Source organism: Molothrus aeneus, chromosome 2 (assembly GCF_037042795.1).
Source record: "Molothrus aeneus isolate 106 chromosome 2, BPBGC_Maene_1.0, whole genome shotgun sequence".
Taxonomy (NCBI): Eukaryota; Metazoa; Chordata; class Aves; order Passeriformes; family Icteridae; genus Molothrus; species Molothrus aeneus.
The window spans coordinates 156826-170333 of NC_089647.1; the positions used below are offsets into that span (position 1 = coordinate 156826).

The 13508-nt window shown below is 51.9% G+C and overlaps 1 protein-coding gene across 1 annotated transcript in view; it reads right to left on the reverse strand.

The window, feature by feature from the left end:
* The window catches only part of EVA1C (eva-1 homolog C), a 37315-nt gene that overhangs the window by 9894 nt on the left and 13913 nt on the right, over nucleotides 1-13508 (reverse strand). The window contains exons 2-4 of the mRNA XM_066571809.1: nucleotides 9849-10051; nucleotides 6422-6545; nucleotides 3628-3780 (exon numbers count right to left, since the gene is read on the reverse strand). Coding sequence (XP_066427906.1) covers nucleotides 3628-3780; nucleotides 6422-6545; nucleotides 9849-10051 — 480 coding nt within the window. The remainder of the gene's footprint in view (nucleotides 1-3627; nucleotides 3781-6421; nucleotides 6546-9848; nucleotides 10052-13508) is intronic.

Sequence of the window (13508 nt, forward strand, 5' to 3'; positions counted from 1 at the left end):
AAGGAGGGCAGTTCTGGGGAGAGCCCCACCTTCCAGCAATGAGAACGCGGCAGGGCTGTAACTCAGGGCTCTGCTGGCCATGGTGCCCGAGGGAGCACACATCTGAGCAGCAGTGTGCATCCAGGGAATCTCTGGGAGGGATATTGCAGTGTTCTGGCTTGCGAGTTGAACCTGGAGACAACCGCTACCAAGCCTTCTTTCAAGTATTTTCATGTATTAACAAGAGTAATTTATTATTTGAGAGGCGTTTGTTGACCCGAATCTTCCTGGTGCTCTCTATGGTAACCTGTTCTGGCACAATTCTGTAACTTTTTCTGACCAATAAATCTTCTGTTTCCTCATGCACATGTTAGTACAAATATAAAAGAGATAATGGGTGAGAAAAGGCAGCAATTCTCACAGGAACAAAGTGCTATGGTTTCCTGCTTTGGTGCTGGGCACAATGGATTCCTCTAGGCAGAACCATCTGCTCCAGGACCACACCCAGAATTTTCTTGTGAAGTTTTTGATAGTCTTAGTAAAACAGGAAAGTGGCTGGCTGGAGAATCTGTGCAGGGTTACCAGTGCCAGGCACTGGGACAGCTGCAGAAGCTGGTTTTTACCATTCAAGTGGCTCAGAAGCCAGCTGCATGACTGGGGACTCATGCTAATGTGGAGGGGGAGGCTCAGGGTCTGCAAGTGCCCAAGGCCACACAGATACCTCCCACAGCAGAGATGGATTTATATAATTCATTGCCTGTATGGAGAAGAGCCTTTGTGCCAAAGAAACGTTCTGTTTTCCTGGGTTCCCTTTGAAGCAAAGCTCTGAAAATCTGTCAGCTGATTTCAAGGTGGTTCACAGAACAGCAGTGCTTGAGAACCCATCCGTGGCAGCCCAGAGCTGCTGTCTGTCCCAGCCCAAAGCTGCTGTCTGTCCCTGCCATCACACACATCAGCAGGCAGCCACGACCTCGAGGAGCTCCCATCAACACCCAGCACAGCTGGCAGGACCCTGCCAGCTGTGGAGAGATGCAAACCTTTGGAGCTCACCAGAGACTTTCTGCGCCTGTCATTGGCACCTGTGGGTAACTTCTCTTCTGCACAGGGCTACAACATCACCTCACAGTTTCTGTGTGATGCCGTGAAAGAACTGGAATGGCTTGAGCACTGCCCTTAGGCTGAGTTAGACCAATGTGAGCAGAAACAGCAATGGATGTGTGTTGGAGCTCTTTTTGGTGCAGACATAAAGGGGACATGGGTTCTGATGCAGGAGGGAAGAGCTGTCTCAAGTCATTACAGTCCAATTACCACTGTTTTCTCTGAGAGAAAGGCACACAGTCATTGCAGAAATCTAATCATGCACCCACTCACATCTGCAGGTGCTTCAACAAGCACATAAATAAGATTCAGGCTCGAGACACAGAACTGGAGCCAGTTGGGTCTGACTCCTAAGGGCTAAGTTTTCTGTCATAACTGAATGTGAGCTCCCACACCACACAAGGGTTTGGCAATTCCAGCACAATTCCTGCAGAAAGTCCCTGGTACCACGCAGGAAGAGGCCAAGCACTGCCATTAAGTGGTGGGAATTCTGCAGACCTACTTCGTGTTTGCCTCAGGCTTTATCTCTCTCCTGCTGTCCTAGGCTGCTTTCCATAGCACAGAACCAGTGCCAGCCAGGGTGCTGCTGCACAGGGGCCACAGCAGAGCCTGCTGCTGCTGCAAACTCCTCTTCATCCTGGGAAACTTTATCCATTAGGAAAGGTCTGCAGAATTCTGCTCTGTGAACTGTGAGTGCTGGCATGAGAGGCAAGGGAGGGATTTTGAGAGGTCAGTGCAGTGCAGGACATGAGTGTGGTGGCAGCCTGTCCTGATCAGAGCTCTGCCCTGCCCTGTGTCACCCGCTAATGCCACTGTCATGAGGGGTGGGGGGCCCTGCCAGAGACCTGCTGGAATGCTTTCTGCCAGGACAGACAGGCACAGCTACGTCTGTGTGAGGGCCCAAGAGAGCCAGTGTGAAACACAGACCTGGCAATATTAAACAGATTCTTGTCTAAGAACGGATCGTGATTTTCAGCCAATAAATTTTTAATAGCACCTATGTAACTAAATAGAAACATTGGCTTGCAGACAAAGGGCTGTTAGGATTAATTATTGATCTCCTTGATGTTCAGAGATGCTCCTGATAGGGGACATGTAAAGCAAGTTTCTTAGGAGCAATGTCAAGCCTTTGCACAGGGCTGGCATCAGTCATGCAAGCCCTTGTGTGGCGCCAAGGGGTTGGAACAGCACACTCATCTCATGCTGGCCTTCTCATGGTGTGCAAAGTTACCTTCATGCCCTTCAGTGGTGTCACCACTGAACCTACTGTTCAGCTTAGTCCTAGGTACACAGGACATTCCTGACTTGGTGCCAGAGAGAAATCCCAGGGACACTGAACTCCCCAGCGTGCCACCACAGCCATGGGCTGTGCTCATACAACAGCATCCAAAGCAATGGCCCTGCCCCAGGGACCCCTGTACAGGCTGCAGCTCATGCAGGGAGCATCTGGCACAAACAGTGCTAAAAACAGGGATCAGAGAAGGAGCAGTGACACACAGAATCATGACACTCAGGTGTGTGCAGGCTGCAGCTCATGCAGGGAGGCACACACAGGGATCAGAGAAGGAGCAGTGACACACAGAATCATGACACTCAGGTGTGTGCAGGCTGCAGCTCATGCAGGGAGGCACACACAGGGATCAGAGAAGGAGCAGTGACACTCAGAATCATGACACTCAGGTGTGTGCAGGCTGCAGTTCATGCAGGGAGGCACACACAGGGATCAGAGAAGGAGCAGTGACACACAGAATCATGACACTCAGGTGTGTGCAGGCTGCAGCTCATGCAGGGAGGCACACACAGGGATCAGAGAAGGAGCAGTGACACACAGAATCATGACACTCGGGTGTGTACAGGCTGCAGCTCATGCAGGGAGGCACACACAGGGATCAGAGAAGGAGGAGCAGTGACACACAGAATCATGACACTCAGGTGTGTGCAGGCTGCAGCTCATGCAGGGAATATCTGGCACACACAGGGATCAGAGAAGGAGGAGCAGTGACACACAGAATCATGACACTCGGGTGTGTACAGGCTGCAGCTCATGCAGGGAGCATCTGGCACACACAGGGATCAGAGAAGGAGCAGTGACACACAGAATCATGACACTCAGGTGTGTACAGGCTGCAGCTCATGCAGGGAGCATCTGGCACACACAGGGATCAGAGAAGGAGGAGCAGTGACACACAGAATCATGACACTCGGGTCAGCTGGTCATTGTCAGAAGCTGGAGGAAGAAGAGAGACCAACAGCAGACATTTATTCCATGTTGCCTAAATTCAAGACATGGACAGGCAAGGGAACTGGTTTTTGATGCTAACCATACTAAGAACTGATTATATTAAAGTTCATTACTGTGCTGCATTTCTCACTCTATGTTCCTCCCTCATGTTGAGCAATTGGTTTGAGTTTCAGAAATGATCTCTCTCACTCTGCCACCACGGATGCTTTCAGAACACCAGTGCTCCTGCAGCTGAAGTTTCTCCCCCCCGTGCTCTGTGCTCCCTGTGCTCCAGCCTGGAAAAGCCCCTCAGTGGTGCCCAGACATACCAAAGGGGGGTGTGTGCTCCGCCTGGGTTGAGCAGACGCTCTCCTCGTGTGCCCATCTGCCATAGGTGGCCGAGTAGATGATAAGGAACTTGGATTCCTGACAGTGGAGCTTCAGTTCCTGGTTCTCACATGCTGATTTGGTTTTGTATTCAGCTGAAGTAGAAGCAAACAGCAACATGATAGCGTGAGGCGATTTAAATGGCTGGGCTGTCAACAGCAAATAGCAGCAGGACAGAAACAGCTTTCCTGCAAAGGCAAGTGGCACCTGCACAGCCAGACACAAAGCCAAGAGCAGAGTGCTCCTTCCAAATGAATTGTGCCCAAGTGACTGTCCAGAGCCTGTGGCTCCACCTAGAACAGAGCAGAAACCCTAATTTCGCCAATCTCCTTTCCAGTGAAGCAGCCTCCCTGCTTTCCTGGCTTTCTTTCCACTCCTGCCCAGCACGAGAAGCTTCACCCTTCCCTTCTGCCTCTCCTGGGGACCCTGTTGTGCTCTGCACGTGCCTCAGTCACCTGGCCCTGCTCAGTGGCAGCGCTGGGCGAGGCAGGGACAATGGCAGCACAAAAGAGGGGACACAAGGGCAGGACAGGGTCCCCACCCGAGCCACTCCGAGCTCTCACTGTACCTGCACTGCTCCACCGAGGTCACTGCCTTTCCCTGGGTGGCACCGTCCCGCAAGGGCTCATTTCAAAGTTGGGCTGGCAAAGTGCAGTGAATTAGGAGCCCGGAACAATCCCCCCCTCCCTTGCTCAGCTGGCAGAGGCCCCCTGGCAGCATCCTCAGCAGAGGTGGGGAGGCACTGAGCTCATCTTTATGGCTTATCCCTCCTAGGGTACCCCTCTAAATCTGCCACCTGGCCAGCAGGGCTCTTCCTGGCCTAAGCAGCCACTCTGCTGGTGGCACTCCACCTTCTTGAATCCTTCTGGCTGAGCTGTGGTGCCAACCCTTTTTACTGCAGATAAGGTCACAGAGGAGAGTTTATTCTCCTCCAATATTTTTGTCCCCAAAAATGTGAAAAGAGGAAAAGGAGATTCCTGAGCTGAGCAGAAGAAAAGGGAGAGCTCATTTTTAGCGAGGGGTGTCCCTGTGAGTGGAGGGTGGATGCTGGTTCTCCAGGAACTGGAGAGAAAAACCCCCAATGTACTCATGAATGGAAACACTATTGTTCCATCCAGACTAGAACAGGTAAAACAATGGCTTCATGGTCTTGGTAACAGCCCAGGTTTTTCCATTTGTGCTCATCAACAGCCACGAGCTTAAGTGTAAAAAATGGTTTTGAAAAAGATTTTGAAAACATTTTTGGAAACCTTTTGGCAAGTACTTGACCTGCTGCAGGTAGTGACTTCACAGAAGCACCTGCCATGCTGTGCACACATGAACAGGCCAGAACCCCGGGGTCTGTGCCCAGGGAGTGACTGGGAGCCCGCAGCTGCACTCCGAGTTTGCCTGGCTGTGCTGGAGAGGCTGTGGAAGGAGTGTAAGCCCGAGTGGGAGCAGGCAAGGAGAAGGGCCCAACATAAACCTCTGCAAAGGTATGGCAACAAGAATTCTACATAGATGAAACACCACGGGATTCAGGCAACTGCTTCAGTGCCCACTGGAAGGCAAGGAGACTGCAAAATACACCTGAAGTTATCCTGAGGGGATTTCCTGAGTAAGGGTGTTTTCCACTGCCAAGACTAACAATATGGGGATCTTACCCACAAATATAAATTTCCTGCCGCTAGAAATCATGTCATTTGCACTGGAATTGGACTGCTCCTCAATTCTGGAGGCACCAGCTGCTGTTGAATACACTTTTGACCAGCTTTTCAAAAATTCACATCACAGAAAATACTATACACTCAAAGAAGCTCATCTCCCATGGGAAAAAATATTGAGCAGCTTCTGAAAGTAATGAGCAGGATCCCAATTCACTTTTAATAGGCAAAAAGAGATTTCTAATGGCACAGACACTGCTATGATATTGAAATCCATCTACTATTAATAATGGACTACTAATCTACTATTGGTAATAGCAATGTACGAAAATAATTAAACTATTGATATAATAAAACAGATAATGAAAGTTTTAAATTTCATGCACTTTTTCACCGGGAAGAGCTGAGCCCCCGGGCTACTGGAGCTTGTTCTCACATACCACAGCAACAATGAGAACGATTAAAAACCACCAGTCAAGGAAACCTCAGCGGGATTATTCTAATCGTTCTTCCCCTTTCTCGTGTTTACAAAGTGGATTCCCTTTGAGGCAGGATTTGTCCCTTCCCATATCAGCATGGAACAGCTGCACAGAGCACAGGTGATTCTACAGTAACAGCCTCTAACCAAGTCAGCACATGTATCTCCTGCCATTATTCCATAAACAGGAGGTGGTTTTGAATCTTTGAAAGCTTTGGGCCCAGCTCCTTAAGTACTTTTTGCATATTCCTTCCTAGGATAGCTTCTTCATTTGGATCCTTAGCCCAAGCCACTGGTTTTGCTGCTCAGCTCTTTCTAATATGACATTATCATGGCTATGTCACTGAAAATAATTCCCATTACACTTTTCCTTTCCAGTCCGATGTCTGGCATCTGCCCCTGCCAAACTGCACTGGTCATTAACCCGGCAGCAAGCACCCTGAGGCTGCAAACACAATGGAGAGCCAAGGTAAAGTAGGAAAGAACACTTTGTTATCAGTCCAAGAGCCCCAAAACCTCACATGGATTTATGCAAAGCCTTGTGCAGTGGCATTTTAACCAAAACAAGCAACAAAACACGCAGAAAAACACATTTGCCTGATAAAGATTACTTACTAGGTTTGCATTTAAAGGAGACAAGGAGGAATTTAGTGGTCCCTGGACACAGATCAGGCCCAAAAACCCGACTATTGACAAGGAGCTGGCAGGATCTCAGGTTTTGGCATTCATCCAGTACTTTCTAGAACAATGGGCAAAAAGGATAGTCTTGACAACAAGGTATGAAGCCATAAGCAATGAAAACACTTAGTTGTACTTTGTTCTACACAGGAGAGAAATCACAACTTTTTGGCTATAAACATGCAAGAAACATCTGCATCGCTGGATCTAGGGCACAGCTCTGCTGGGCTTGGAGCCATGGCCAGCTTCATGGGAACACCTTCCTCACAGCACAGGAGGATGTCACCAGCTTGGTGCTGGTGTTTGTCACTTTTCCCTGTGGCCCTGGGGAGGCTGGCCAAGGCACCCTGAGTGCCACCCCAGCCTCGGTGGTGCAGAGCCCAGGGCACAGGGAAACACACAGAGCCCATACTCTGTCCCACTTGAGGCACTGGTGCACTCCTGAGCGCATTCATGGCAGTGCAATGCCCAGGGAAAGCAGCTAACAAGGTGTCTTCCTAAGCCCTGCTTGATCTGCTCTCCTGGGCCTGAACGTGCTCTGCAAATAATCCTCCCCTGAAAGAGCTCTGACTATTGACAAGTGCCACCCAAGCTGTCAGCCATGTGTAGGGGCTCCTGCTTTAGGGACCCTTCCTCTGGCTTGCAGTTATACACATGATCAGGTGTTCCCCTGGCTTGCCACAAGCAGGTTCCAGAACTGCTTTGACTGGACAGCACAGATGTGCAAGTCTGCCCTCCGCCTCCTCGTCTGGTTTTGTGGGGCGTTTTCAGTGCTGCTCTAAGGCCATATCTACCCCAAATTCACTGGCCCAGCGCTGTATCCTGGTTCTTGGAGGGCAGCCTCCCTGGGAGTGGCAGCAGAGCCAGAGCACAAGCAGGGCAGCAGCGTTCCACACAAAGGGTTATGTGGATCCTCTCCCAGTCTGGCCGAAGGACTGAGTCCTGCGCTGCTCACACTGGTGCTCCCACTCCAGCTGAGCTCTTGGAACTGAGCTGCAGAAAATAGGAACACATTGCCAGGGCCAGCCTGCCCAGCTTTTAGCACAGTCACAGGCCAAACACCTAAAACCATCCAGTTTAAATGCAGCAGTGCATTTAGGAAATTCTTATCCACCTCCAAAACTCAATTAATGGAGGGCTTTTCTGACGCTGTTTCTGGGTAGTCTGTGTGGTTGTACACAGCATTCATGATGCTTAAAGTCACAGCAGGCTGTCACAAAGGAGGGTGTTTGTTATCTCCAGGTCTCCCCACTCTTAGCAGGAGTAACTGTAATAAACCATTCTGATAGTTTGAGGTACTCGCTCAAAATCTTTGGGAATTTTTGGTTTTTTTCTCATCAGAAGAGGTCTCGGTGATACCAAGAGACCAAATCCCAAATTTCCCACTGTGGTGGCACAGGCTGCATTCCTGTTTGCAGGCTGAGAGAGCTGGCAGTGGCTGGGTCTCTGTGTCATCCCTGGAAACCTTCCCTCCCAAGCAGCAGTGACACACATTGGCAGCACATGGCAGTGATCCTGCAGCTCCCATGGGCAGGGGAGGAGGACATGCACCCAACTCGTTTTCAGCATTAAATGCATTCTAAAGAGTTTAAAAGGGAAGGAAAGCACAGCAGGCTTAATTTTATCAGTCAATTTTCCTTTTACAGAGCTGCAAGTCAAAAAAAGAACTCCTCCTTAATTGGGACAGTTCTGGAAGGGACCAGTGAAACAGAGTTAGTACATCTTTAGTAAACAGAGACAGCCGTCCCCTGCTGAGTCACCTTCTGTTTGCACCTGAGCTGAATCATCTCCTGTGCATCTGTTTGTGTTTTCTCCTGCCTCATGCGAGCAGCCCTGTCATGGTGCTGTGCAGAGCAGGCAGCCACAGGAGCAAACAGGGATACCAAACCAGCACGGGGCAGTGGCTGTCTGCAGCCAGAGCCAGCTTGGCATGGGCCCTCTGACAAGAGTTCCCTGGAATTCAGGGTGCCCTGCTGCTTCCTCCAGCCACAGGCATCAGCAGCTGCCTGTGCACACTGCAGATCCACTGCCAGGGCAAGGCAGGGAGGGGTGAGGTCACTGCTGCTCTGTTCTAAGAAATCACTGTACAGGATGTAACAGAGCTGCAACTCCCTGAGATGCAGAGCACTGGTATCTGCCACAAATCCATAGCCTTGCCAAAATGCTTTCGTGCCTTTGATCAGCCCCAGTGCCCAAATGGTGAGGGTAGTTTATATAACAGTTACCCCTGTTATGCTGTGTTCATCATATTCCAGGGAAAAAGCTGCCCATGGAGCCTCACAAAGGCACTCAAAGCCCACAATAATAGCTGGTGCCACTTTACTGCAGCCAGCAATATCACATTAAGGATCATCTGGCCTGCTGTTCTTGGTGGAGAGATGTACTTCCACATGGCCCACAGGTCATGTCTGCAATGTCCTCAGAAGCTGCAGTACAGCAGGGGTGAGCCACACTGATAAAAGTGCCCTAATACTCTCTCTAGAGAGGGTATTACTGCCAAACCACTCCATAATGCCCTTCAGCTCAGTGCTGGTGGGAGCAGACATCCCTTGATGTCAAGAAGGAACGTGTGCCCTACAGACAGAAACACTGCAAACTCCATCAAAACCTCTGTAAAGCATTTACAAGTTCAACAAACAGAACGTGTTCAGATCCCACTGACTACTCATCTGTGCAAGGATTTACTGAATTTGGAACAACACTGGGTATTTTTCACTAAGATGGAACAAACCTTTGGCAGCAGGGTAAGTCAGACTTTGTTACAAAAGTCTCTGCAGCAGAAAGTAATAATTGATGAAGTATAAATCATTTTAAGCTATACTGAAGCAGGCCCAGCAAACAAGCCATAGGAAGTTGCTGATACAAATCAGGCAGTGACAGAAATGCAGGAATCTGCAGAAAATCTTGGGATTTGCTGTTTAGCTGTTGCTGTGCCTTTTCAGTGAGGGAAGACAGGCATGCAGCAAGCCAAATGCCACCCAGCATGTCATCTTGTCTTATTCTGGATTTGTAACCCCGCTCTGTCCAGTGCTTGTGTCCTCCCCCGGGGTCAAGGAGGGCCTGTGTGATGGATTAGGGCTGGTCAGCTCAGTCATGACCAGCCCTTGAATGAAAGGAGCAGACTATCTTAGGGGACTTTAGGAGTGGGGTTTCCAAAGCAAGGTTCATCACCATGGAAGGCAATCTCCAAAGCTCTCACAATGCCATGGTAATCCCTGCTGTCCACACAAACCCTTCCAGCTGCAGCATTTCGGGTGGTGAACTGCCATCGCTGCAGAGCTGTCCCATTCAGGGCTGAGAACACCCTCCCAGGAATGGCAGGGAAAGCACTGAGTCCCTAGAGAACGACTACAGCCCGTGGTACCTGCAAAGAGGTGGGTGCCACGCAGTCCCGGGGCCGTGCCATGCTGGCTGCGGGAGGCTCCCCCGCAGCAGAGCACACGCGGGGGTCCTGCCCGTAGAACGCTGCCTGGACGCTGATGGTGGAGTGCCGGGGGCAGTGCAGGCTCAGGAGCTGCCCGTCGCAGGCACGGGCCGTGTGGTTCTGCAGCAGCTTCGTGAGGTAACCTAGAGGATATTGAAAACATCCAGCCCTGTTACGAGCAGCACAGGAAACGGCAAGCTCCTCAGACAATCAGAAAACCACAGTCAGTCTCCGGAAAGGGCACTGCAGTCAAGGTTACAGGTCTGGCCTGCAGCCACCCAGCTCTCGCAATGGCTCAGCCCTGACTGCTCCCTGCACTCTGGGCTGGGAACACGAGGGCTGGAGGCAGGGCCTGGGAGCCCTGACTGCACTGCAGCCCTGCAGCAGGGTGTGTGTGAGCCCTCCCTGCACTGCAGCCCTGCAGCAGGGTGTGTGTGAGCCCTCCCTGCACTGCAGCCCTGCAGCAGGGTGTGTGTGAGCCCTCCCAGCCCTGCAGCAGGGTGTGTGTGAGCCCTCCCTGCACTGCAGCCCTGCAGCAGGGTGTGTGTGAGCCCTGACTGCACTGCAGCCCTGCAGCAGGGTGTGTGTGAGCCCTCCCAGCCCTGCAGCAGGGTGTGTGTGAGCCCTCCCTGCACTGCAGCAGGGTGTGTGTGAGCCCTGACTGCACTGCAGCAGGGTGTGTGTGAGCCCTGACTGCACTGCAGCAGGGTGTGTGTGAGCCCTCCCTGCACTGCAGCCCTGCAGCAGGGTGTGTGTGAGCCCTCCCTGCACTGCAGCCCTGCAGCAGGGTGTGTGTGAGCCCTCCCTGCACTGCAGCCCTGCAGCAGGGTGTGTGTGAGCCCTCCCTGCACTGCAGCCCTGCAGCAGGGTGTGTGTGAGCCCTGACTGCACTGCAGCCCTGCAGCAGGGTGTGTGTGAGCCCTCCCTGCACTGCAGCCCTGCAGCAGGGTGTGTGTGAGCCCTCCCTGCACTGCAGCCCTGCAGCAGGGTGTGTGTGAGCTCTCCCAGCCCTGCAGCACTGCAGCAGGGTGTGTGTGAGCTCTCCCTGCACTGCAGCCCTGCAGCAGTGTGTGTGTGAGCCCTGACTGCACTGCAGCAGGGTGTGTGTGAGCCCTGACTGCACTGCAGCCCTGCAGCAGTGTGTGTGTGAGCCCTCCCTGCACTGCAGCCCTGCAGCAGGGTGTGTGTGAGCCCTCCCTGCACTGCAGCCCTGCAGCAGGGTGTGTGTGAGCTCTCCCTGCACTGCAGCAGGGTGTGTGTGAGCCCTCCCTGCACTGCAGCCCTGCAGCAGGGTGTGTGTGAGCCCTGACTGCACTGCAGCCCTGCAGCAGGGTGTGTGTGAGCCCTGACTGCACTGCAGCCCTGCAGCAGGGTGTGTGTGAGCCCTCCCTGCACTGCAGCCCTGCAGCAGGGTGTGTGTGAGCCCTCCTGCACTGCAGCCCTGCAGCAGGGTGTGTGTGAGCTCTCCCAGCCCTGCAGCACTGCAGCAGGGTGTGTGTGAGCCCTGACTGCACTGCAGCAGGGTGTGTGTGAGCCCTGACTGCACTGCAGCAGGGTGTGTGTGAGCCCTCCTGCACTGCAGCCCTGCAGCAGGGTGTGTTTTTGGGACAATCCTGGGCTCAGTCCTGGCTGCTCAGGGTCCCAGGGTGTGTCTGCAGCAGTCAGGAGGGCATTGCTGGGTTTTCTGGGCCAGGTCCTTGCATTCCAGCTGCCTAAGGTATTCCTTATATGTCCTGTTAAAAGGATGTGCTGCACTTTTGGCTCGTGGGCAGCTGTGTTTCACACACTCTTATATATATATATATAATGGATATATATATATATATATCCATTATAAAAAAACCCTCACATTTTCTTGTTGTGGCCGAATCAGGATTTTTTGGGTTTTTTCTTTGGTTTTTTTTTTTGTATTGTTAAAACAAAAATTAGTTTTCTCAAAGGAAATACTGAAAAAAAAGTTCACTCCTTTTAATTCATTAAAATTTGCCCTTAAAGTAAAATGTGCCATTTAATTTTCATGCTTCTGCCCTGCATAAACTTTCCCCAAAGACAAGAGATTTTCAGAAAAGTTTTAAAATAGAAACTTCAGAACTCCAAGCAAAAGACAGGAAAATCATGTAATCATAGAATGGCTTGGGTTGGGAAGTTCCTTAAGGATCCCCTAATTCCAACCCCTGCTATCTTCCACTAGAGCAGATTGCTCAGAGCTCCATGCAGTCTGGCCGTGAACACTGCCAGGGATGGGTCAAACCAGTTCTCTGGCACCTCTTCCAGCTCCAGCTGTGCACGTGGGCAATGGAAACCAGCTTCCCTGTCAGCTATTGAGTCTGGAGGGGCTGCTCCATTGCTGTCTTTGCTGTTCCCTGCCTAGAGCCCAGGCAGGACAGGAGCCAGGCAGATGCACCTTCCAGCAGAGCAGAGCTGCAGCTGAGCTCCCTGACCCCAGGCTGAGCACTGCGACTGGGACAGGACGAATTTCATGCCCTGCATTTGCACTCTGATCTCAAGGAGACCGGTGTGGCAATCCCCACGGCTTCTCAGGGGTTAAAAGGAATAACCGAGCCCACACCCAAAGCCATCCCCTAGATTTTCTGTGTAACTGAGATCACCAACAAGCGGAGTCCCTTGCCAGAGCCCCTCCTCTGCCAGCCTGCTCCCGAGGGGTGCCAGGGCAATGGGCCGGATGCCCAAGCGCACCCGGTGACTGCACCGTGCCCAGGGCTGCAGGGGCGCCTCCCCTCCCGGGGCCCTGCTGGGCAGCACCCCCGCGCCATAAAGGGCCACAGGGGCCGGGCACGCAGCCCTGCACGGGCTCTGGGCACCGCACACCCTCACGGCCACCACCCAACGCTTTGAATCACTTCAGTTCTTCAGGTTTTAAGTTACCTGGGGCCAAGAGTGCTGTATACAAAACAGTCCAGTATTCCCTAAAGAATAGCAGCTGTGCTGTGATTTGGATGAGTTCCCTGGCATCTTAACTGCTACTTTGATCCTGCAAATTCCTAATCCAGCACCTAAGCACCTTTCTCCAACAATTGCAACTATTCAATCCTCCAAGAAAACGTCCTTATAAAAAACGTGCTCTGATTCTGTAGGAGCAATATGGTTCACTTGTAAAAATGACATTAGGTGGACTGGTGAAAATAAGGTATCTTGCTCTCCAGCCTTCCAAGCAGCTTAAACATGACTCTGCTGTTACTAGAGAGTATTTGCACACAATAAGGGACAAAAATAGCAATGGAAATTGCTGAAACCTAATGTTCCCTGCTAAGAGGAGTGGTGACACAGTCTCTGAACTGCTCATCTCACAGGGCAGAGCAGGTAAAGCTGCATTTTCCATGACTGCACACACAGACACGCGTGGAGCAGTCAGTCCTTGGCAGCTCACAGCCCATGCTGGGGGAGGACTCCCCCTGCAAAGGCACAATTTCCTCTCACCCTTCTCTGAAAAGCCCCAGGCTCTTTCCTGTCCCCTCTCCTCATGCTGGGCACCGCCTGCCCTGCACTCTCCAGTTTCCTCAGCTGCTGCTGCTCCTCCTTGGGAAGGCAGTGTGGGCTGCAGTGCCCCTGGCAGAGTTCACCCCCTTGAGACAATTGCAC